This window comes from Apodemus sylvaticus, chromosome 11 (genome assembly GCF_947179515.1).
Source record: "Apodemus sylvaticus chromosome 11, mApoSyl1.1, whole genome shotgun sequence".
Lineage (NCBI taxonomy): Eukaryota > Metazoa > Chordata > Mammalia > Rodentia > Muridae > Apodemus > Apodemus sylvaticus.
Genome location: NC_067482.1, coordinates 83,555,771 through 83,580,307, shown reverse-complemented (window position 1 = coordinate 83,580,307; position 24,537 = coordinate 83,555,771). Strand labels below are relative to the sequence as shown.

General features: G+C 49.0%; 1 protein-coding gene across 7 annotated transcripts in view; it reads left to right on the top strand.

The window, feature by feature from the left end:
• The window catches only part of Tns3 (tensin 3), a 240,450-nt gene that overhangs the window by 109,098 nt on the left and 106,815 nt on the right, over positions 1–24,537 (top strand). For 6 of the 7 annotated variants that reach the window (XM_052199263.1, XM_052199269.1, XM_052199266.1 and 3 more), the window contains 6 exons: positions 12,955–13,007; positions 13,543–13,714; positions 15,368–15,418; positions 17,429–17,551; positions 21,285–21,349; positions 24,092–24,175. In XM_052199263.1, coding sequence (XP_052055223.1) covers positions 13,565–13,714; positions 15,368–15,418; positions 17,429–17,551; positions 21,285–21,349; positions 24,092–24,175 — 473 coding nt within the window. In that variant the 5' untranslated portion in view covers positions 12,955–13,007; positions 13,543–13,564. Of the gene's footprint in view, positions 1–2,046; positions 2,069–12,954; positions 13,008–13,542; positions 13,715–15,367; positions 15,419–17,428; positions 17,552–21,284; positions 21,350–24,091; positions 24,176–24,537 lie in introns of those variants that run through there. The other variant, XM_052199268.1, reaches the window with a different exon arrangement.

Here is a 24,537-nt window from a genome sequence, read left to right as displayed (position 1 = left end):
GCAGTAAAAGCATTTGCCAGTTCTGCGCGTTGTCCTACTGTGGGTGATGTGCCTTGTGATCACTTCTGCCCGCCCAGCCCTGTCACTGGGTGCTTCCCTGAGGTTCCTGTGTTTCTAACTGACACACAGTAAATGTGCACCATTTTCAGCTATTGTCACCCCACTGAAATTCTAGAACTGTCATTTGGTGCCAGGTTTGCCTGCTCTCTGTCTGTCACTCCTCCCGGTGTGTAGTGTGCATATGTATGCTCGCATGCATGTTTTGTAAGTGTGGATGCAAAGCCCAGAGGTTGATGTTGAGTATTTTCTTCTATTGCTCTGCCTTATTATTTTAGACATCTCTTTGAACCCAGAGACTACCAGTTTGGATACAGTGGGTAGCCAGCAAGTCCCAGATACCCCTGCCTCTGTCTCTGTTAGTCGTGTGTTGCCCATTTGGTGTATGGGTGCTGAGAATCCAAACATAGGTCTTCTTGCTTGCAAAGCAGGTCACTTACTGACGGAGCCTTCTCCCAGCCCCTTTCCCAAGCTTCTGATAGTGTTTGGAAACTCTCGAGTCCTCAGGGCCCCAAATCTGTGTGCAGCTGCAGTTCATGCCCTCAGTGGTTCCTCATTGGAGAAACCAAGGCAAGGGCCAAAGCTGGGAAACGGGTTCTCTGTGGCAGAGTGGTTGACAGTGCTGGGACTCTAGTCCTGCAGGACAGTTGACACCCGGCGCTCTTAGGCGTCCCCTATCAGCCATTCACATGTCCTGAGCTTTGCTGCCTGTGAGGTTGCTAGGTCTGGACCCAGTTCCCGGAGGTGAACCTAGATGCTGGGAGGCTCCAGCGTCCTGTTGGTAGCACCCTGACACCCTGGCTGGTAGGCCCTCGCTAACCCCAGGCCCTGCCCCCTTTTCTGCCTTTTGCTTGGAATGAGTGTTAGGGTTCTCTGGCTCATTTGAGCTCAGCAACCCTGTCTCCCCTCTGCGCTGGGAGCAGATCCAGATGCTTTCCCGGGAGCGGTACCCCCAGAGCTCGGTGAGGCTGCCAGGTGGATCTCCCGTCTCTTCCTATTGTCACCTTCCTCTGTAAAGTGTCTCATTTTCCCATGAAATGCTAAAGCAGAGCAGTAGTGCACAGAGGTTAGCTATGAAATCAACGCACACCCACCTCACTGTCAGCTTATTAAGGGATGTGGCCGACCCTGTCATAAAAAGTCATTTGAACAGCTGCCGCGGCACTTCTGACGGCCGTGGACAAGGACAGACTGGCTGATTACTGTGTTGCTCTTAGCCAGGTGATAGATCAAGCCCAGCCTCCGACAGTGGCTTGGCCTTTAAAGTCCCCGCTGTCACCAAGCTCTGTGTGCCTAGCCAAAATTTCCCTTTGTGTTCTGGCCTGGAGGCAACTGGGAACCAGCAGAGCATGAACCCTTGGAAGGTCCCTCCTTTCCTTTCCATCTGACCCTGGTTTTCAGTGGCTACTTATTTCTTTGTTTTCATTTTTAAACTTTTGCTTGATTGTATGGAATTTATTGATGAGCCCTCTCCGGTTCTGTTGGAAAGAAGCAGAGGCCAGGGACCGGGAGAAAAGGAGGGGAGCTGTTGGTGAGGCAGGTAGGTGCCAGGCTCTGCTAGAAGCAGTGCTCTGTACCTCAGGAGGGGAGGTCCTCTGTAGGCTCTTTTGAGGACTCTATAGAAGGACACAGTAGCCCCGCCTCCTGAGGTTGGCACAGAGCCCCTCACAGAGCAGCAGGCAGCCCTTCCTGGTCTGCCGGCTCTCCCCAGTCAGCACTGCTCTTGTTCTGTAGGCCCTTGGCAGGCTGGTTCACGGCCTCAGGCTCACGGCGTCCTTGTCAGTGTGCAGGCATGCGTGCTTTGCTTCACACACTTGCCCACAGCGCCTGCCTTAGGTTCTTGAGCCTCCCACACTTGTAGGGCCCTCCTGCCTGCCGGCCACCCTGGTGTCCTCTCCTAGAGTCAGGACAGAGGCATTCACAGTGGCAGGAGGAGCCAGAAGTCAGGCTAACCAGAGCTGTTGTTTCAGGAAGGAGAAGCAGCCCCGTGGCAGCCGCACAACTGAGCACAGTAAGTTCACAGTCCTCGGCTGCCCTTCCTCTGTCAACTGAACCCCAGCCCCTGGTTCTTCAGGATAGACGGAATGGGGACTATTACATTGTCTTATGTATGCTTGAGTCTCTGTCACCCTGGTCAGTGCCGGTCACCTCCACACTCCTTCCTCTGCACTGTCTTCCATATGGCCGGAGACCAGCCGGGCCTCCTGGCTGTGTCCAGATCTCTGGGAATAATGGGTTACGAATGACCATAGGTGTAAACTCAGCAATCTGTTTCTTGGAGTTGGACTCAGAGGCAACGCTGAGCGTCTGAATGAGTATTTTTTTCTGGTACTGCCTGACATTGCTGCTCGTGTTTAAGAAGGAGACAAGGGGAGAAAATCAAGTTGGGTAATTCTGATAACTTATTTCTTGTGTTCTCCTCCTGGAAGTAGGAATGAGAGTCTTACTGGCTGTGGAACATAAAACTGCCCCTTTCCTTTCCCCTGAGCTTCACTTCTTCCTCAGAAGGGGAGACTGTGGCCAAAGCTGTTCCTCAGTGGCTTGTGAATCCTCACTAGGACACCAGACCTAACGTGGGGTGAATGTATGTCAGGAGCCTAAAACCTGAGGGGGCGTGCGAGCGAAATGACGTGGTATAGAGCTCACGTATGTTTATCACCGATGCTAGTACGTAGTACCGTGTGCTTAATACCCCACGAGTGCTGTTTTTGGTGTCTTGTAATTTTCCTTATTTAATCTTGCCAAGGCGTCTTCGCCTTCCCTTAACAGATGAAGAAACCAAGTCCTACAGTGGGAGTACTTTCACCAGGCTGGGCAGTTAGTTAAGTAGGAGAGCTGGCTACAAACAGGCCTCTGGCTTCTTCTACAGCTTGAACCATACCCTGTGTCTTTAGTACGGAGAGGCAGAAGGCGGGTGTCTTAATTTTGAGTACAGCTGGGGCTTTTGGAGAAGGTGGGCCGTGGTTCCTGCCTCTGCAAGGAAGGCAGAGCCACTGTGGGGTGGGGTGGGGTGGTGAGATGTCTTAGCCCAGACACTGGGCACCCCCCCTCGGGCTCAGTGCTGTGGTCCGAGCCCCGTCATCAGCTGTGTAGCCAGCTTCCTGGTACTTTTGGCCACTGCTGCTATTGTTCCTTTCCACAGACCCATGCACGCTGCCGGTGTCTGTGCTGGTTGGGCTGTTGGGAACAGTGCAGAGGCCTGGGGACACAGGATGTGCTATTTGCTGCCTGCTCAACCCTAGCCCAGATTTCCTCCGGTGGCATTAAGCAGAACACCTTTTGTTTTCATCCTAATTATGTGGGGGAAGATATAGCTGTCCTGAGACCTCACTGACCCTGGGAGAGGAGCCGCCATATCTGCCTTGGTTGGTGCCTCTTTGCCTAGTGCCGCATAGAGGGGCCACGACCTATGTTTCGGGGCACTGCCCTGCACAGGGAGACAGTCACTGAGGAGGACAGAGAATAGTATTGAGGCAGCCTGAGTGAGGTGGGGATCCTGCAGCCACCCCCCACCCCCAGGCCCCGCCCCAGTGGGCACAGCACACTGACCTGAGGTGCCGTTCTGCCGAGCTGCGTGATGTCCAGTGCGGAAATGTGAAAGCAGTTCTCCTACCACTTAGACTGGCTGGGCAGCTGGACACTTTGGGGTCTGTGTCTGCTTCCTCTTTCTTTCACAGGTCCTGGGTATATGATGGGCCTATGAGGGGCACTGGTCAGAGGCTGAGAGGCCTCTGGGGATGGCATTCAATGCCTCTGCTATGTCAGCATGCAAGTGCAGTGTGCAGAAAGGAATTTACACAGTTAGGCTGAGCGCATGTGTAGCTCAGTGGTGGAAAGGGCTTAATATACGTGAGGTTCTGGGTTCTATACCCAGATAGCCAGACCAGTTCTGGATTCTCTACATAGGCAGGCAGACAGACAGACAGACAGACAGACCCACCCACACACACAGTTATTTCCATGTAGCTACAGTCAATGTAATAAATGACTGAGGTAAATGAGAAGATATAAACAAAATCCTGGCTTCCTCTTTGATGTGAAGATGTTATATATGTGATGAGATGAGACCTCAAGGAGTCCTTGGAATTTAGCAGTGAAACTTGGATTTCTTGGTTTAGAGCATACCAGGCTATGCACAGCAGGTGCAAAGGTCCTGGGGTAGGAGAAGCAGAGTATTGAGGCAAGTGCACAGAATGACTGAGGACTGCCATCAGGCTGGGCAGCTCACTGGCACCTAGGTAGCGATGTAGAACACCTGTTCTTTACTCTGTGGCAATAGGACACCCACCTGTGAAAGATGCTTGGCTAGAAGTGTGCACAGTCATTAACTAGAACATTGTGTGTGTGTGTGTGTTGGGGGCGGTTGTATGCTGTAGGCGAGCTGCTTCCTAGTGGATCCTCCATCGGTAGATTGTTCCTTAACAAGATTCCTTTGAAGCTCCTGCTGTCCCCTTCCAGGAAGATACCTACCCACTGAGCCTTTATCTAGAGCCCCTTTATGATTTCTGGGTCATTGATACATTCCCTGGAGAAAAGCTTTGTTGGTGACAGCAGTCATGGATTTACTTATTCTGAGGCCGGTACCATTGGGAGGATGTAGCAGGCCACTTTGCTTTAGTACTTGGAAGGCAGGACTTTACTTGAGAAGATTGTTGTCATTTAATAACCCATTTTAGGGACAAGGAGCCTGAGGCGCAAAGGTGGAGAGGCGCCTGCCCCTGTGCCCCTTGCTCCTTCAGCCAGAAACTGATGTAATGCTTGTCCCAAGGGCGGTTGCTGAAGTGACAGTCATTGGGAGTGAAGGGTATCTGGCTCTGGTCATGTGACCTGGATGACTCTGCATTGGTGATACCCAGAGTTGGACGGCACTCGGTCTGCCAGGGGGTGGCGTGGGTGAATAGCATGGTGAGATGCACCGGGGTCCTTTAGGCTCTGCCGCAGCCCTTGTGGCTGCCCGCCGGGCGTGGCTGCTGCTGGGCCATTTACAATGCTAGGTGATCTCTGAGCAGCAATTTTTACAAAAAGCCCTCAGGATGCACAGATGTTCTAGTCAGAGGAGGATACTGAGTATCCAAGGCACAGCTCTCCTGACAGCCAGGGCTCTGCTTGGATGGGAGTGTCCCTTAGATGTGAGGATGGAAATCCAGCCTCACAGTCATAGAGGTGCCCCTCCCATGGCATGTGCCTCAAGACTCAGGATACCTGGGATGGCAGAAAAGCATATTCTCTGTTTCCTTGTTATAGACAACTTGTGAGGTTGACACAGTAAAAGCCATTATAAAACAGAATAATTACAGCATCAATCGTCTGTTCAAATTATGTGACCATGGGGGTCTTTTCTTAAAATACCTCAGTGTGCAGTGCTCACCTTTCCTTGTTGAGGAGCCTGGCTCCCAGCTCACACTGTCTGACTGCCTCCTGACCATGAGAAATGGCGTGGTTTGTGCTTTCGGCGGCGGCAGGGAGCTGATGGCTCGTGTACTCTTCCTGGTGGAGAGGCCCTGGCTACGGCTCAACACAGGCATGGAGTTTGACTCTGAATTTGGTTTCACTATACCCTGAGTGGTGACATTTTGGGGAAGGAAGACCCAGTGTTGGGCACGTCCAATACAGCGTGAAGCCAGGGAAAGACAACAGTCGCACAGAGATACTAGTATCAGGCAGGTCCTGGGCATCTTTGTCTTTGTTCCTTGAATAAAGCAGGCAAGGGAGTCTTTGCCCATTCTGTGTATGAGCCCTTTTGAACTCGTGCATAGTCCTTCCTGCCTAGAGTCCTGTAACTGCTAGGTTGTGGGGGAGGAGGCGCACAATCGCATTTGGGGCTGTCTGGTGTCAAATTCTGCTACTGTTCCATGATTCTGATTTGACACAACATTGCCATAGACAAAGCAAAGCCAAATCCTTGTACATCCAAAGGCACTCCTTTAGGGCTGGGATGTGTGTGAGTCCCCAGACATAACCTCTACAGCTGAAGCACAGGTGAGCAGACTCTGCCTGCCCCACCCGTCCTGGTGGATGGCATGGCCTGGGCAGCTTCACGCTTGCTTTCCCACAGAGTGACTGGTGCTCTGTCCTCAGTCAGATGAGGCCACGGGCTGCTGGGTGAATATGTGTGCACCTCACATATGTCCTTGTGTCCAGCTAGTGTCTGACATGGTGCTCTGGCGAAGATGACTCTGGAAATGTTTTGGTGATAGTCCCTGGGGGCCTTTCCCATGGCCTTCTTCTTATGCCTAGTTCTTCTACCAGCAGCAGCAGCACCAGCACCACCACCACTCACGATCCTATGAGCACACAGCCTTTCTCTCTGTAGAAGGGATCGCCTCTCCCTAGGTCTACCAAATGTGAGACAGCTGAATCCGGCCTCCTTCCTCCTGGGAAAGGAGCCATGGTTCAAGCTTGTAGAGAAAGGTGTCTTTGTCACAGAGGTTTTTCCACTGTGCCACGCTGACACTGAGTAACACGTGGGGCGCAGCCGGGTGCGTGAATGGGCACCTCAGATGTTGTCCACATGACAGGTGTGACTGGATAGGGCCAGTACTGCAGGACACGGGCAGTTTACACACTGCAGTGGCTAGCACACTAGGTGGTTACTCTGTAAACAGCTGGTTCCGCGCCCCCCCCCCCCCCGGCTCTGCGTGGATTTCTAACCCAAAATGACACAAAGACACAGCCTTGGGAGGGCGATCTCACCTCACCCTGGGCTGCATGGGCCCCAATGGACCCATGTGGAGCCTGTGTCCTCGAAGGTGGTAGTGCATCCTAGAGTGTGGGATGCCCTTGCTTCCATGCTGTCTCACATGTGTTCCCCTGTCCTACCTGACACGCACAGCATGCAGATCCTGACCCACAGGCTCACCGTGCTCTCTTGAGAGAGGCACATGGGTCTATAGTTCTGGGTGAAAAGCTGCTGTTGTCCCATATTCTTTAAAAATACAAAATGAGGGCCTTTAGCAGAAGAAATTAGTTTGAATTACTTAACACATTAGATTGACGATGCAGAACTAATTCTTTACCACATTCTGCTTTGTATCTTATTGGTGGATTTCTGGTCTAGCCTTGGCCTTCAAGTGCTTTTTGCAACAGCTGTTGTTGTTTCATAAGGAGATAGTGGTAACCAGAGTGGTTGGGCCAGGGTGAGCACCGAAGCCATCCGTTCAGGGAAGAGTGCCGTAAGGGATAGCATGGCCAGAGTCTAGCTGCCTGGCACAGTCTAGCCTTCAGCATGGATCCCGCCTCGCCTCCTCTATGCTTCCTGTCTCTGTGGACAGTGAAGACTGTGGTAAGAACCTGCCAGTAGGGTGAGAGGTATGGGCCCCAGGCTCTGGTAAGGACTCCGCAGACATGAGCGTCCACCTGTATACTCCTCTTATGGGAGATGTGGTCACCGGAAGCAATGGCTCATGACCAGTCTTCCTCAGGAAGGTTTTGGGGGCGGAATGGCCGCCAGAGCACGTGACCTCACTCAGCATGCATTTCTGCAGAACAGGGATTTGACTGCAGCAGCTTCCATGAGTGGTTCTAGGCATAGAACCCTGACATGCTGGTGTGGAACACGGGGCTGGTGGGGGCTTTGAAAAGGTTTTGGTCTGGGCTCTGGGAGCTGCTGAGTACTGAACCTAGCTTTCAGGCAGTCAGGCCTGGGCTGGGTTTCCAGCAGGAGGCATGGGCCCAGCACATTCAGGACTGGAGTTTGGGATATTGGAGGGCATTGGATTCTGTCTGACCACACATAATGGCCCAGAAGTATGTTAGGGCTAGATTGGAATGGGTTGGGTGGGGCCAGGCTGAGCCCCTCCTTCCTGCCTCATTCCCTCAGATAGACACGATGGAAGATGTTCCCTTGTGCACTGTGGTGAGTCCCAGTGGGAGGAGCTTCCTGCAGCTCCTTGGATGCCAGACATTTTATGAAGTTAGTTATTAGCATCTATGTAGCTCAACTCAGGTTGGACGGTGGGGCAGGCATGGTGCATTAAATAGTCTCTTCCGGTTGGTCCCATCCTCTGGTATTTTATAGTTGGTAATTTAAAACAAATTGTCAGTAGATATAATGTGCAAGATTTCAGATTGCGCACAGTTAGTGTCTCGTGTGATCAACTTGTATGGCATCAAGCTGGATCCATAGATGTTGGAATCAGAAAATCTGTCATAGACATCTTTCTCACTCCAGTGCGAGCAGGTCCTGGGTCCTCAGGGACACTCACATCTAGAGATTAATCACTTTTTCCCTCCAGCCTCCTTGTACTAGGGACGGTGACACCTCTGCACATTTATTTTATTTTTTCAGGAAGGGGATGCTGGTGGTGGTGAGGGGTGGTCTCAGTCTATAGTTCTTGTTGCCCTGTGACTCATTCTGTATCCCAGGCTGACCTCAACAGATCCGGCTTCAGTCTTGCCAAGGCTAGGATTCCAGGCCTGCCCACCATGCCTGCTTCCTGTGACAGCATCCAACAATCACACATTCTTTATGTGGGTATAAACTTAAAATGAACTGAGTGGCTTGGCCAGTGAATCTCATGCTTTCTTTTGTTGAGACTCTACAAGGCTGTGTGGTGTGACACCCATGGTAAAATGATACGTGTGATTTAAAATTTGAAAACTGTAGGATGCTTGAAGAAATTGGGTGTGGAGATGTTTTAGTCTATTGTTGTTACCGGATGTGACCGACAGATACACAGCCTGGATAATTTCTATAGAATAAATGCTTGTTTACTTTTTAAAGCTTGTTCTAAAATTACTTATTTTTATATATGTGTACATGTTTTCCCTGCATGTATATATGGCAGCACGCGCACATCTCGTGCTGGTGCTATCAGAACTCCTGGACCTGGAGTCACAGGTGTCTGTGAGCTGCTGTGTGGGTGCTGGGAGTTGAGGCCGGGTCCTCTGCGAGAGCACCAGGCTCTCTTAACCACTGAGCTGTCTCTCCGTTCTTGGAATGAGTTCTTATTTAATATAGCTCACGGTTCTAGGGGTGGAGAGGTCCAGGCCAAAGGTCTGTCTAGTTAGGGACTGCTTTTGAAAGGTCTCACCGGGAGTCCACTCTAAACAGGGTTTGTGGAGTTCACTTGTAAGGTACTAAGCCCCACTCTGGAGGACTGACAGACCTTCTTGCTGGTAGGGTCTCTGTGAAGCCTGGCAATGGCAGACCGTGTCACATGGCAGGAAGGGCACCTGAAGAAACAGAGTAAAGTGGTTCTCATGACAGGCCCACTGCAGAGGACCTGTTGGCCTGTTAATTTAGGACTGGCTTAGTCGCAAATGAAGAGAGTACAGACCCCTCCTGAGCAAACTTAAGCAAGGATTAGATCTCATCCGAGTCTCGGTGGGTCAGGCCACAGCCGGGGTTTCAGCATGGAGTGCCCAAGTGTGGGCAGATGGCCTGCGGGCCTTGGTAAGCCAGGTGTAGAGACCAGAGCAGTTTGCGTATGTCACCAGTGAGCAGCACAGGTCAACCAGAGACATTGTCCACGCAGAGGCTTGTTCAAAGTTTGATGTATGGAACATCTTTTTCTTTTTGCTATAAATTCATCACTTTGTCGCAGCGAACCCTAGTTGTAGTAAGCAGACGCAGATCTGATATTCTGCAGTTTCAGTCTTACACACACTAGGATTTCTTATGTTGTTTTTTTCTCTGCTTTGTTTCTGGAGAGCGCATGTCTCTGTTCAGTTTGGCTCTGACTGCATCGCAATGGAAGGAGTGAGAAATTCAGTTTGTGTTTTAACTAAGATTCCTGGACTTTTGTTAATACTTGGAAGCTAATGGCTCTATGTGGATGAACAAAACAGAACCCTCACACCTGCCCTTGTTACAGAAGAAATTGGTGCTTAGGATAGTGACTGTGAGCCCATGCCCACAGCAGCTCCAGAGCCAGAGTCCTGGTGTCTAGCCTTCATTCATGCATCCACATTTATAGTGACGTGATAAAGTGATGTCCCCAAATCTGTGGCCACACACAGCAGTGCTCCAATGCCTTTCAGTGAGGTGGTGGTTACAATCATCAGGTTACCAGGAAACATGACTAGACACTGCCCTGATGTCTATGATTTTGATTATGAGGGTGGTAGGATAGTCCTGGCACCCTGTCCAGGTGATGTGGCTGGACCACAGCTACAAGGAAGGCTCAGGCTCTACCGGGTCCTCCACAGCCTCTTAGCCCGGTTTGCACGTGAGCAACTGTACTTTGGGGATCTTGCTCCGGGTCCTGGAGCCTCAGATCCACCTTCGGTAGCTCTGTCCGTTCTGTCTTGCCTGACATCATCTCTTTTAGGACAAAAGGTAGGAACAGCCCTTTGGGTGGTGCGGAGAAGTCTAGATGTCACACCGGAGACTGGCAGTGTCTCCAAGCTGGCTGTAGGCACGGTGGCTTTCTCCCTCCCTATTCAGATGTCATATGTGTTCTTAGTAGAAAACGAAACAAACAGACAAAAAAAGCAAAAAATAAAGAAATACCTCCAGAAATATAAGAGGGAAGTTGCACAGATCTGTGTTCTGGAAAGAACCTGCTGCCCATTCCAGGTTGAATCCAGCATTCTGCCTGCATCTCCCTAGATGTGGCTTGTTGTGTGAGAAGTTCATGTACCAGTGATCCTGATTCGAACTTGATCCCCCCTCCCCCATGGTAGAAAAGCAATGAGCATGCAGGAGAAACCACATTGATTTGAACTTGGATCTTTTCCTGGACTTGTGCAATGTGGTATGATCTCTTCAGTATGCAGCGGGATCCGGCTCTGCTCTAGTCAGCTGTTTGATCACAAGGGACACTGTGACCTTCCTGTTATTGGTGCCCAGTTAGTCTCCAGGTTAGATGTGTTAAAACTATCAAAAAACTTTCAGTTAACTTTTAGTGTGTGTGTCTGTGTGTTTGGCCATGTGTGTGCAGGCTGTGTATGTGCACAGAGGCCTGAAGAGGGTTTCAGAGTCCCTGGGGCTGGAGTTATAGGTGTGAGGTGCTCAGTGCAGGTGCTGGGAGCTGAACACAGCCCCCCCCCCCCATTAACAGGATGCTCTCCGAACTGCTGAGCCTTCTCTCCAAACCCTAAATTCAGTTTTGCTTGGGTTGGTTTTTGGTATTTTCCATTTTTGGTGGGTTTCTCAGGGACACAGCCCTTTGTAGGAGAAGGAGGAGCTTCTGCTCTTAGCTCCCCAGCTTGGGCGGGCCCCACTGGCCATCCTAGACCCACGATGCATTTCTATCTCGGAGCATCCAACACTCCTGCAGAGCTGTGCAGTTTCCTAGTCACAGCTCTTTCATCTCTGTCTGTCCTTTGCAGTTATGTAGACAAGGTCTGCATGTCCCGGGCCACCCACTCTCCGTCATTGTTTTGGGAACCCTGCTGGGAATTGATGGATCCTAAATGCTTGTCATATCCACGGTGCCCATATCTGTTAACACTTGTACAAAATCTACTTAGAAGTTTCTGGTCTTCCTTCCTTCCTTCCTTCCTTCCTTCCTTCCTTCCTTCCTTCCTTCCTTTCCTTTCCTTTCCTTTCTCCCTCCCTCCCTCCCTCCCTCCCTCCCTCCCTCCCTCCCTCCCTCCCTCCCTCCCCCCTCCCTCCGTCCCTTCCTTTTTTGGTATTCTAATAAATACAAATTCTGCTCTGAGATCATCTAGCTTGAGTCTCAAATTCAGTTCTTGCATTCTGAGGGACACCAGGATCTTCCTGAAGTCTTTCATAGATGTAAGGGTTCAGGAATGGGGTGGAAGGCCAAGGGGGATGTTCTGAAGGCAGAAGGACTCCAGTCGCGTGTGAGCAGTAAAGGCTGTGGCCATTTGGGGCTAGACAGAGTTCCAAGCTATGACGCGGAGCACGTCAGCGACTCTCAAGGGCCCAGAGAGGGAACCTTGCTCTGCCACCTGACAAGCAGAGGAGCAGCCTCCCGGAGCCTGGGGAGACGGATCTGTGGAGCACAGACACTTGACTGCTCTCGATACCTGCTCTCCAACACGGGGTGTCCATTCTGGCCTGCCTGGGAAGCAGGGCTTTTCTTTTGGGGGTTTCTGGTTTTCCAGAAGGCGTTGAGTTGGGGTGAGCGGAGGGGAGTCCAGGTATGAATTGGAATTAGGAGTGCAGATGCTGCGCTGTTTCATGGGGTGGAAGTTATTAACTGGATTCTGCGTCCCTCAACAGGCTCTCTGGGGCATGGGCATGGGACAGGAAGAGTACCGAGGATTGTCGTGAAGGGGAATAGGCAGGCTACTCCTCCTGCATATGTTGGCTTTGATATGACCTATCCCTCCCCAGCCTCAACTTTTCTTCTGAAGTGTCGAGAGACATTTTACTCCAAGGTGCCAGGTGACATTGTACAATGAGGTCAGAGAGCCTGCTTGGGGGCAGTGCCCTGTGAGCTATATACCCCATGAACACTCACAATACTCCTGCAGTAATGTGTTTATGACTTTGCTGTGCAACACAACCCTTAATACCCACTGTGAAATGGAGTTAGATCCTGAGGCCTTTTTCTCCCTGTTGGTGATGTTTAGATTTAGCACCACTGTGAGTTGCTGCCACAAATCCATGGTTGGCAGCCATGGCTTATATCGAGGGTGGTTGAGGAACCTCCGTCACCACGTCAGAGTCTTCTGTACGTGCTGAGTTTATGGCTGACAGCCCTGGAGAGAGGGTGGTCTCACCGTCCCCTGCCTATTGCCCTTCAATGAAATTGTTGTGCCATCAGGCAACCAGAAGTCCTCTGATACTCTGCACACCTTCCGGGATGAGGAGGACGGGAGTGACCGTGTTTGGTTACCATTGATGATCAGGCTGTGGGACAGCTGTAGTCATTCTTTCTCCTGGTGGTAGTGGTGTTAGCATGGCTGGGTGGTTGGCCAAATGCCGTATGAGCTGGTATGGAAGGAAATCTCAAAAGGACTCTCATGTTTTGCTATTTGTAGGCTCCCGAGAGTTCCACACCATCTGCTGTTCTCCGCTGTGACAAGCCTTCAAGGTGAGTGTTTCTGTAGGAAAGAAGCTCGTTCCTGTGTCCGTGACAGTGGGTCAGAGTTAATCTCCAGAAAGGAGACTAGGATATTCTATCATCTATTTTGTTTTAATCAATGTGATTTTTTGAAGACTTGCTAAGGGTTGGTTGGAACCATAGCCTGGCATGCTAGGCAAATCCTATGCTCACCCTAGTCTGCCCCGCAACTAATTAACCATCAAAGTTAAAACAGCTCATTTGTAACCATTTCTGAATTTACCCTTGACATCATAAGCCTGCATTGTGGAATGGAAACGTCTGTGATTGTTTTTTTTTTTTGTTGACACCGGATTGACTGTAAGATGTCAATAGTGAGGAATAGGTTGGCTGCCCTAGGGATCAGCTAGCTGACTGCTGGCAGGGCAGGGGACAGGAGTGGTGGCCTTCAGCTCAGTCTCCATGCAGAACCTGCTGCTCCCAGCTCTCTCCTGGAACCCTGCTGGGTGAATGTTTATCCTTTCTCTTGTTATCCTTTTATTGACTTCCTCTTCCTCTCTTGCAGGCCCGTGGTCCTGAGTCCAGCCATGGAGGACAGTCACGAACTGGACCTTACCTATGTCACCGAGCGTATCATTGCCGTGTCCTTCCCTGCCAGTTGTTCAGAGGAGTCCTACTTGCACAGCCTGCAGGAAGTCACGCGCATGCTCAAATCCAAGCACGGTGACAACTACCTGGTGAGTGGGGATGGCAGCCACGGTGTACAGTCACCACGGTGTGCAGTAACTATGGTGTGCAGTCACTACGGTGTGCAGGCAGGCTGGAGCAGGAGTCCCTCAGAGGACGCCTGCGAGGGCCAGGGATGTCCCTGTGCCTTGCTTACTAATGAGGAATGGTTTGGGGGTCTGGAGTCTGACTCGTGAGTCTAGGGGTGGGGTTGGCTGTGTCCTTTATCCTCCCATTGCCAGCTTTGTTCTTGTTGTGTCATGGGCCATGACAGTTGACCGTAGGGGTGGCTGCTGCCTCCGTCCAGCGCTGAGCATGGCTTCTCATCAGTAAGACTGGCTTCTGGGAATGCAAGGATTCCCAGTCAGAATCTCTGGTGTCAGGAGGCAGCCATGTCTCCTCCTGCTCTCTAGTGCTTTGGAAAGGCAAGCAGGTGGGTGTCCAAGAAACAAGGCAGTCCTGGGTGTGTGTGTGTGTCAAATATAGGTAACCCGATTTCCCAGCATGTGTGTATCAGACAGAGGAAACCATATTTGAGCAGAATTAGAAGAATCTCACGCTCCTCTCTCTGGTCGGCCCTGCTCTCTTCTAGAGCTGCCAGCCCCAGGGAGCCTCTTTTCCTGCTGCTATAATCACCTCTCAGATTACATGACAGCTTCTAGCTCCAGTCTCTCATGCTGCCGCCTTATCAAGGGAGAGCTAATCTTACAAAGCCAACAAGGAGGTTATTGTCACCCTTAGCAGATTTCTCCCACGGCTAGACCCACAGCTAGGCCCAGTGGGGAAGCTGTGGCTTCCAGGATAGTTTCCGTATGGACTCCCTATGACCTCTAACTACAGTGCTTGTACTCCCTGAGGTCCAGTCTGGTCATGGGCAGCGGAGTAGTATTCTAGCCCCCAGCATGGATGGCTATGGCTTCCATGAGACACCTTCAGAGCTGCCTCTGTCTCCAGCACAGCCTCTTCAAGGCCAGGACTCCTTCAGTGGGAAGCAGTCCCTTTCTTCCCACCCTTCCTAAAGAGACTGCTGAGAGCATCCCCAACCCCGCAAGCCTTTTATGGAAGGCAGGGCAGGCACGGGGCTGACACTGAGTAGGTCTGGGAGGTAGCTGGGGCCAAGTTAGGGAGGAACCATGTGTTCTCTATAGGACTTTGTGGTCTTTTGTAGGATTTGAGGACTCCACAGACAGCTGTGGTTTCTGAGTGACAGGTCTCAGCCTCAGGCTTTCCCATACCTGGCTCCTCTACTGACTGATGCCTGCCCCCAGCGCATTCCTTGTGCAGAGCAGGACCAGGAAGAACCACTGTATAGATATGAAGTGTACAGACCCCGTGTTTTAAAATGTTTGTCCCCATTGAGATTTTAAAAAATCAAAACAAACAACAAAAAGGGGAAAGTTTTCCTTGCCCATTTTGGCTCCAGTTAACAAAAGGAAAAACGTAGGATTCACAAGGTTCCAGTGCTGTCCTCCCTCCCTCCCTCCCTCCCTCCCTCCCTCCCTCCCTCCTTCCCTCCCTCCCTCCCTCCACAACTTACTTTGTTTTTTCCCTGTGACCACACACACATTTGTGCATTTCTGTCTCTTTCTATCACCTTAAAATGCAGTTGTCTCCTTCCTCTTTGAGAACCATGATTTGTCTGAAAGCTTTTTGTCTCTTTGTAGGTATTAAACCTTTCAGAGAAGAGATATGACCTTACAAAGCTTAATCCAAAGGTATGGAATTGATTTCTTTATATTTGAAGATTGTAAAATGTCAGGGATGTGTGTTTTGCTTGTGCAAAAGTGTTTTTTGTAGGTCTTTGTGGAACATAGTTCAGTATCAAGTACTAAGTATTGTTTATAACTTTTGGTTGCTTTTAAAATTAAAAGTAATAGCTTCATAGAAAGTGAGTATGCCTCTTACCTCATCTCTAGCCGTGGCAGCAACTTATAAAACTTATACGTTTTATAAGTATAGGTCCAGCATCCCCCATCTGAAAATCTAAAATCCAAGTTACTCAAAAGCTAAACTTGACCTGGAGCAGTGGTCAAAGAGCATTTTAAGAGCATTTAGGGCCTTTGAGAGGACCTGAGTTCGATCTTCAGCACCTGCAGCTCATAGCTACCTGTAATCCTGCTGCAGGATGGTCAGACGCCTCTGCTGTTCGCAGGCACTGTACTCATGGGTACATATCGCTCCCCGTGACACATACAAAATAAAATATGTGTTTTTAGCAAAAATTTTATGGCCTGTCAATATAACACTATGAAATAAAATTCTATACCCTGGAAACTACAATACAACATTATTGAAAATATTATATAAAATTTCCTCAAGGTGATATATATATATATATATATATATATATATATATATATATATATATATATATATATATACATATACACACATACATACATACATACACACACACATACGGTACATATGAAACAAATAGATTTATTTTATTTTGCTTTTGGGAATGTGTCTCCAAGACACATATGTGCAGATATTCTTGAATTTGAAATAGTAACAACAGCAACAACAAAAAAAAATCAAAACCTGTCTGGCCCTACTTGATTTGGAGAAGGGATACTCACTTATAAAATATTCGTGTCAGAAGAGTAGTGTCTGTGCAGGCCTCAGACTTTATTAACAGCTCACTAGCTTGCATACATGTGTGCCTGTGTTGAACTGTGTCTCTGTGTTTGCATCTATATTCTATATGTTGAAATGCTTTGTAACCATTAGAATAGGATGGTACAGGCTAAACATCTGATAATCTGAGATTAAAATCCTGTAAAACTAAAAACTAATGTTCAAAAAGTTCAAATTTAGATAAATGTACAATTTTGCTACTTTTGGAGTATAGATGCTAAGAAACAGAAAAAAAAAATTCTCTAAAACAATTCTGGCCCCAAGCCTTTTGAATAAGGGCCCCTCAGCCTGCTATACTAGTGCACTAGACTGACTACTGTACAGAATTTACATGTGTCTTGGTTATGCTGGGTGCACAGGGAAGGAGTCCAGAGCTTCGCGGAACTGACATGCCGGCTCTTCTTACTGTGGTCTAACCTATTGAACTCCTTTCTATTACTTTCATATATTAAAAAGCTCTGCCCACCCCATCCCGGAAAAAAAGAAAGAGGAAGAGATACAACACTCCCATGTAGCTGGGAGGAGAAATAACACCCCCATGTGGCCCTCCCTGGGTGTAGCCAGAGGCTGGGCTGCTTGCTTAGGGCCTTGGCCCTTGTGGTTTTCTGTATTCTGAGAAACCTGAAGGTGCTCCCCGGCTTCTGGAGGTCTCAGCGTCCTTGATGTGTGGTCTGCATAGCAAGGGCAGCACTGGCTACATTGTATCTGCCAGACTCCTTGTCAGCTTGAGTGGGTAACTTTTGACAGCACTGTGGGCCACAGGCTCTGTTAAAAAATCTAAAGGTCTTGGGGTCCTAGATTCCTCTACCTTCAACTCTAAACCACTAACACCTCTAAAAGGCTTCTATAGAATTCTCACCCAGCTACAAAGGTGCAGACCGGCGCCTGGGTGAGGTGTGGCCTGCTGGCAACTTGGTGGCCTGCATTTTCTTTCCTATAAAGGAAACTAGCCAGGTGCTCATTAGCTTTCAGAAGAGGCCTACCCAGCATCCCCTGGGGCTGACAAGTGGATTATGCCACTATGAGATTATGACAGAAGGGTCCAGGAAGTAGAAACTGAGGTGCCTCTCTTCTCTGTCTTGCAGATCATGGATGTGGGCTGGCCCGAGCTGCATGCACCTCCCCTTGACAAAATGTGCACCATATGCAAAGCCCAGGAGTCCTGGCTGAACAATGACCCCCAGCATGTGGTGGTCATCCACTGCAGGGTGAGTGTCGCTGCTCCCACAGGCTCTGAGGTTCCGGCGGGGCCTCTAGCAGTAAAGGAGCCACATGGATTAAGATCAGGCTGGCCACAGGCACCAGCTCGTTTTCTTCAAAACCAACCAGTTTCCAGGATATCTGTCACCTGGTGTGACGTGTTCCATGAAGATATGCCTTTCAGATTTCCTGTTCATGCTTAAAAACAAAGCAGACAAACAAAATAGAAAAGAGCCCCCAACCCGCAGTTTGTCTTTAGAATTTATAGGTCTGTGGTTTGTGGTGCTTTCTGGACTTTTTAGAACTCCTTCTATTCATTCCATTTTATACTTGCTAATTCTGAGTGTTGAAATGAATTCTAATACGATTGAAAACACATGGGTCACCAAAGATGAAAACGCCACCTAGATATTCTGCCTACCTTCCCCAAGCAACTCTGGGCTCTCTTTGTCCAGTTTATGGGCTTCTGATGTTTTCCTTTCATTACCTACCATAGAGCACTCGTTGCTTCAAACTACTTTTGAAATGCCTGGAAAACATGCCTTGAGAGGTAAGCTTTTAATTTGAAATGGCGTTTGCCGATGCCATCCAAGGTTCACCGTCATCGCGGCAGCAGGGCTGGAATACGATGAGTGTTCTCTTTTACAGACGCCTGGAATGACTAACAGCCGGACTTGTCTCTGCTAGGGCAGGCAGGGTAGAGCTGGGCTGCCGTAGCCATTCTCCTGGGTTACAGCTGTTGTAGCGTGTGCTCAAGCCATCCCCAACGTGAAAGAGGCCATGCTCCTCGTGGGACTGTTCTTTCTTCCTCTTTTGACCCCTTGTTTGGAAGTCTGTGGCATGGAAGGTTCCCAGCAGATGTTGCTTGGGGTCAGTCTAGGATGTTTGAGCCTTGGAACAGAACTGTGGATGTGCAGAAGGCTGTTTGCTCCCCTAAGAGTGTACGGTCAAGAGTGGATCCCATGGACCATGCTTTCCTATAGCCTGTGAGCGGAAGAGCTGATTAATTAGAAGGTGAAAATTCTTAGAGAGTCGGACAGAAATGAGGAGTGCACACCCCTCTCCCTCCCTCACCCTCAGGTGCTCACACTCAGTGCATGATGGAGAACTTGTCCCCTCGCCATGTCCGTGAAGCTGAGCTATATGCCGAGGCGTTCCATCAGGATGCTTAGCTGGCTTTCTGGCGAATTTTAGGGTTGCCATCACTTCTTTACAGGCTTGGCAGTGGCAGTGTCCCTGATGGGAGGAGCTTCAGCTCTGACTGGATCCCCTTACCTTGCGGGATTTTCTGTTTGGGCCGGTGGTTGTGCGTGTTGGGGGACCACTGGCTGTCCAGTTTGTACATCTGCAGCTGCCCACGGGAGCCTTGCAGAGCCTTGTTTGGTGTTTGGTGCTGTTGGCTACGGTAGCTCCCTCTCATTTCTGTTCTCAGCTTTTAAGTCTTCTTCTCCTTAATCTTAGCCAAGGCTTGCTGATTTTATTTTACCTTGCAAACAAGCAAGAAAGCAAAGCACAGTGACAAAAACAACAGTTTTGTTGATCATTTTATTTTGATTCTCTGTTCTATTCTGTTCTCTTTCTATTTTCTTTCTTATGTTAACTTTGGCCTTTTTTTAGTTACTTGAAGTATAAATTGAGATCTTCATTTGAGATCTTTTCTTCCTTTCTAGATAGGGATGCTTAGTGCTACAAACTTCCCTCCTAGCACTGCCTTTCTTTAGTCTGATATATTTTAATGTGTTTTTTTCCATTGTAGTTGTCTCATGCTTATTTATTTTATGTGTATGAGTACTTTACCTAAATTTATGTCTGTGCACCACATGCATGTGTGGTGCATTGGAGACCAGAAAAGGACATCTAATACCCTGGAACTGACTTTATAGATGATTGTGAGCCAGCATACAGGAGCTGGGGATGGAACCCCGCTCATCTGGAAGACCGACCAGGGCTCTTAACCACTGAGTCATCTCTGCAGCCCATGTCTCAATAGATTTTTAACTTTTCCTTTCAAGCACTTGTTTGAATTGCTGTTCAGTGACATGTTGCTTAACTTCTACATATTTGAGAATTTTGAAAGTCCACTTATCTACCACCCCATTCTTATACTTTCATACGATGGTGGTCAGAAACGATACTTGATAGGATTTCAGACTTAACTTTATTGGGACTTGCTTTGTGGTTTCACGTATGAGTTATCCTTTGTCGTTGTTCCTTGTGACCTTGAAGCCTGTTCTGTTGGTGAGGTGTTCTGTCCATGTGTAATTGGTTCATTTAGTCTGAGAGGTAATTTGGGTCTGAGTTCTGTAGCTGTTTCTTGTCTAGATGATCTGCTATTGAAATGAGCTGTCTATTGACTTTTGCTGTAACGCCTTCCACTCGCCTCTGCTTTGCACCTGTAGCTAGTGCCGCAGAAACGACCGAAGGCATCAGCTCTAAAGGCCGGCTTCTGTGGGTCTGGTTTTGGCTGAGTGGATATTTTCTTATAAGAGATGTATGCTGTTAAGACAAATGCCATTTAACACAAGAAATACGTTAGTATCATTAGAAGCTTTATATTTCACAATGCGAAGAACCAGGATGGCACTGCCAAGAATCTGCCAAGCATCTGCAAGGCTATCTCCCAGAAGGCTTGGTTTCACAGCTGATTTTGTGAAAACGTTGAGTTTGTTCATTTATTTGCTTTTAGGAATACAGCTAGGGGCTAGAGATGGAGTTCAGTTGTATTGTGCCTTCTTGTGTGCACAAGGTCTAAACTCTACTACTGACTTTTTTTAAGGAAGAAAAGAATAGAGTTGGGGAGCTACCAATTAATACTGACCTGCCAGTTTGGCTTGGTACGGCTTGGGGGCATGGCTTGGCTAACTTTTCTCAAAGGACCTAGGTGGTATTTTAGCTCTGTAAGTCACGGGGTCCAGCTGATGGACTCCCGCCTGCTTCTGTAAGGTGGGTGGGGTCTGCTGGGGCGGAGCAGTCAGTCTCCAGGCAGAGGATGACAGCAGTCAAGTTTCAGGTGACTTTCACGTCTCACAAACTAACTCTGTTTTGATTTTTAAAAACATTTTTTTTCATAATGCTTAAAATATGATAATGAAATTTAGCTCTCAGAGTGTAGGACAGATCGGAACTGGCTTTGGGTTACCATATGCTCAGCCCCACAGGGTAGCAGAGGAAACTCCACTACTGGTGATGTTGGCTGTGAATGTGGTTATGTGTAGGAGGATTTCCATAGCACCAGCCTGGGATGTGGTTTCCCTGTGTATAAGCCCCTCCCCCACCCCCTCACTGGATAAATCGTGGTGTTGGGCACCGGTGTGGGATACCACCAGCTCACGAGGTTTTGAGGTCCTGCCACTTAGAGCCTTCTACACAGATCACTGTCACTTGTCAGCCCTTGGGCGGGCGTTTGTTCCTGTTTCACCTGCGTAATGACGTCATGCTAATTGTTGCAGTGGCTGGCATCAGCTCACCTAACCTAATTGGGAGGTGGTGAGTGACTAGCTGCTGCGTGTGGATATGCCCTCCGGGGACTTACACAGACACCCAGCTAGCACCTGCTCTTATTATGAGCCCCTGTGTGAGGATTCCCTGCTTCACGCCAGTGCTCTAATACTAGGGAGGCAGAGGGATTAGTACATGTTATCTGCCCCTCTTTCTGCTCGTGATTGAGCTTGCTCCTGTCTCCGTATATCTGTATGTGGGATTCTATAGAAAGGACACTGATTCTTCTCTGGTCTCCTGCAGGGTGGTAAAGGACGAATTGGAGTGGTCATATCGTCTTACATGCATTTCACCAACGTCTCAGCCAGGTAAGATGGAGATGGCGCACGGGGTGTTGGCTCACACCTGTGGGCAGAGGTCTTCTTGGGAATCCTCCCAACCTTATCTGTCCCTTAGTACCAGAGTGATCTGTGCCTAGAGTTAGTGTCAGGCAGGATGGAGAGCATATATTCCTATTTGGGATGTTCTGTGTGATTGATTCCCAGGAGATCTGTGGAGGCAATCAAACTAAGCGAGCCCAGTCATTCCCTAGTGAAGACAGCCATGTTGATGTCACCTCGTTGAAAATCCTCACTAGATTACGGCCACCTTGTAAATGATGATATGAACAGCCACAGTGTTCTGCATGTTCTGTGTGTGCACTGTATGCTGTCCTCTAAGATGATAGGATCCTGGTCTTAGGCCAATTAAGACAATCAGGGTGTCCCCTGATGTGCTTGCTGAAGAAAGGCTAAATTTCAGTTTAGAAAATGTCATTGTTGGACAGGAGTATAGTTTTGTTTAATACACTCGCCTAGTGGATGCAAGACCTCAGCTTCCTTCCCAACCCTGCACACAAAAATCATTTCCACACGCCTGGTTGTCTCAGGAGCTGTGTTGTGTGCCCAGGTCAGTCATTTGCACACTCCTGGCTATGCATGAGCTGTGTTGTGTGCCCAGGCCAATCCACGCCAAAGAAATGGAAGCCTTCTCAGCTCCCCTATGAACCTCCTCCTTTGCTGTGTAAATGAGTAAAATTGGACTTTTGGAATGTTTTCTCTGGAAACAAATCAAGAGGCTGGTGCTTGCCAGGGAGGAAACCCTACCCCAGGGTGAAAGGCAGAGCCCTGTGGGTTTGAATAAGCATCGTGTGTGTGCCAGACACATCCAGATTCCCAGTCACATTGGCCCCTCAGTTATGTAAAAGGAATTTGGTTGGAGACCACACTTGGCCCAGTTGTTTCTCAGGACAGACCACCCGAGTGAGCATTGCGATTCCCCATAGTTTAGAGAGATCTCTCCAACTGAATCTGGGGAACCAGCTTTGCTCCCCAAAGTGTATCCCCAGAAAGGTAAAATCCTGCCCTCCCTGTGTTGGCACACCACACATGTAAATGTCAGGAAGCATGTGTGAGTCTTTCTGGGCCTCAGCGTCCCGTCCTTACCTGGACTGTGGGAACTGTAGTTGAGCCTCCTCGTGGGCTGTGGCCATTCTGCACGTCTTTATCCTTAGAATATTTCATATAGCATCATACTGGGGTCTGAGCTAATGCTGTTATTTAGTAGAGGTCACAGTATTCTTTTCCAGTTAAGTGGATGGACATCCCACCTTCCAAGCCCCTGCCCTGTGTGGCTCTGATCCATGGGTGTGGTTATTACATAGTTAGGCCTGTCCTGGGTCTTCTCACCCGGGCTGCTTTCCCTGTTCTCTAGAACCCAGATCTGCTGTTTTCACACGATCCCTCCTATCCCCTTAGTTATATTTTAGACACCACAGGGGACACGCCTGATTTGTCACAAACTACACGTAGCCCAAAACAGAGACTGCAGGTTACAAAGAGAGAGTGTGTTCTCGGTCCAGGCACTCTGAAGAGTTTAGAAGACGAAGCCAGAACGAATTACGACAGAGCTAAGCACTGGGTGACCCCTGAGCACTAACAGTGGTCGGTGCTGATGCAATGAGTGGATCCCAGGAACAACAATGCTTGACAGCCATAGACTGTATAGGGATCTCTGTCTAACACCTGAAAGACATATGCACTTACTGGGTGACACGTTCTGGGCTCCAGTGGGTCCTCCTCCATCTGTGACAGCCTCACTGGTCAAGCCTCATTGAAGCAAATTCATGGGTCAGTCACACTGAACTTAAGAGTGTTTTCCTTTGTCCTCCCTATCTCTGCATATATTTTGAAAATGGTATGTTCAGAATTCCTAAATGTGTCATTGTTCTGGAGAGTACTTACATATATATTTTTCAATGGAGAACTCATCATATACTTATTTGATTTGTTGTTGTTTGTTTTTTGAGACAGGGTCTCACTGTGTAGACCTTACTGGACTAGAATTCATAGACCTTTGCCAACCTCTGCTCTCCGAGTGCTTCAATTAAAGGCGTGTACCACCATGTCTGGCTGCCTATCTAATTTTCAAGGATACTTTTGTTTACAATAAGTCTTATTTGATGGTTTAAGTCAGCTCAATGACCCAAGGATGCCCTACAGTGAGGTTTCTGGAAGGGTCTGTGACTACTACTCTGAACGTTGGGGGTAGTGTTTGAAGGTCAGGTAGGCTGTTAAAGTAGAGTGACTTTCTGTAGAGTCACTGTAGGAATATCCACGAAGCCCAAAGCCCCACACACCCTTCCTGACCATCAACCCTGCCCCATTCTCAACTTTCACGCTTTCTTTGAAGCTACTCAGCAGTGTCACGTATTATCTATACTTCCAAGACTTCACAGGTCCTTCCTTCTGTGCACATTGTAGGCTTCTTCTGAAGGATCCTGAGGCTGGGGGCCTTCAGCCCATTCCTCTCCCTGTGAGACAGTGGCACATCTAAGTACCACACCCTTAGATAAGGGAGTTCCACAGGAGTTCACTGTGGCTCCTGCTTTGAACTGAGTGCGCTCCCGCAGAACGACAGCGGGCTGTGCCTGGACAGATGCAGCTCCTCGAGGGGAAAGCTCACTGACAGCTGTGGATGTCCATTCGTCCTTGAGGGGCTGGGCACACCACTGACCTGACACACTTACTCATTCTCCTCACCCCTCTCTCTCCCTCCCTCTGCTTCCCCAGTGCTGACCAGGCACTGGACAGGTTTGCGATGAAGAAGTTTTATGATGACAAAGTATCAGCTTTAATGGAGCCCTCCCAGAAGCGGTATGTATCTGTCCTCGGGGCCAGAGGAATATCCTCTGACTTCTTCTCTCTGCAGGGCTCTTGGGTCTTGCCTAAGAATATAAGGGAGGGGTTTGCTGGTTCCAAAGGCAAGGATATGATTCATATAGACCTCCATGTCTAGTAAAAAAAAGCCTTGTGTCTGGTGAGAGCCTGTGCGCTCTCGCCTGTGGGTCACTCCCAGAGAGGAAGATGAGAGGAAGAGTCACGGCTCATTTCAGCCATGAGAATCGTTGTCTCCTTCAGAGAGTGAGCTTCGATTTCCACAGTTGTGTTGAATTCATTTTTGTCTGCTAGAACAGGGATCAGGGAACATGATGGAGAGACTGACTAGGGTGGATGTT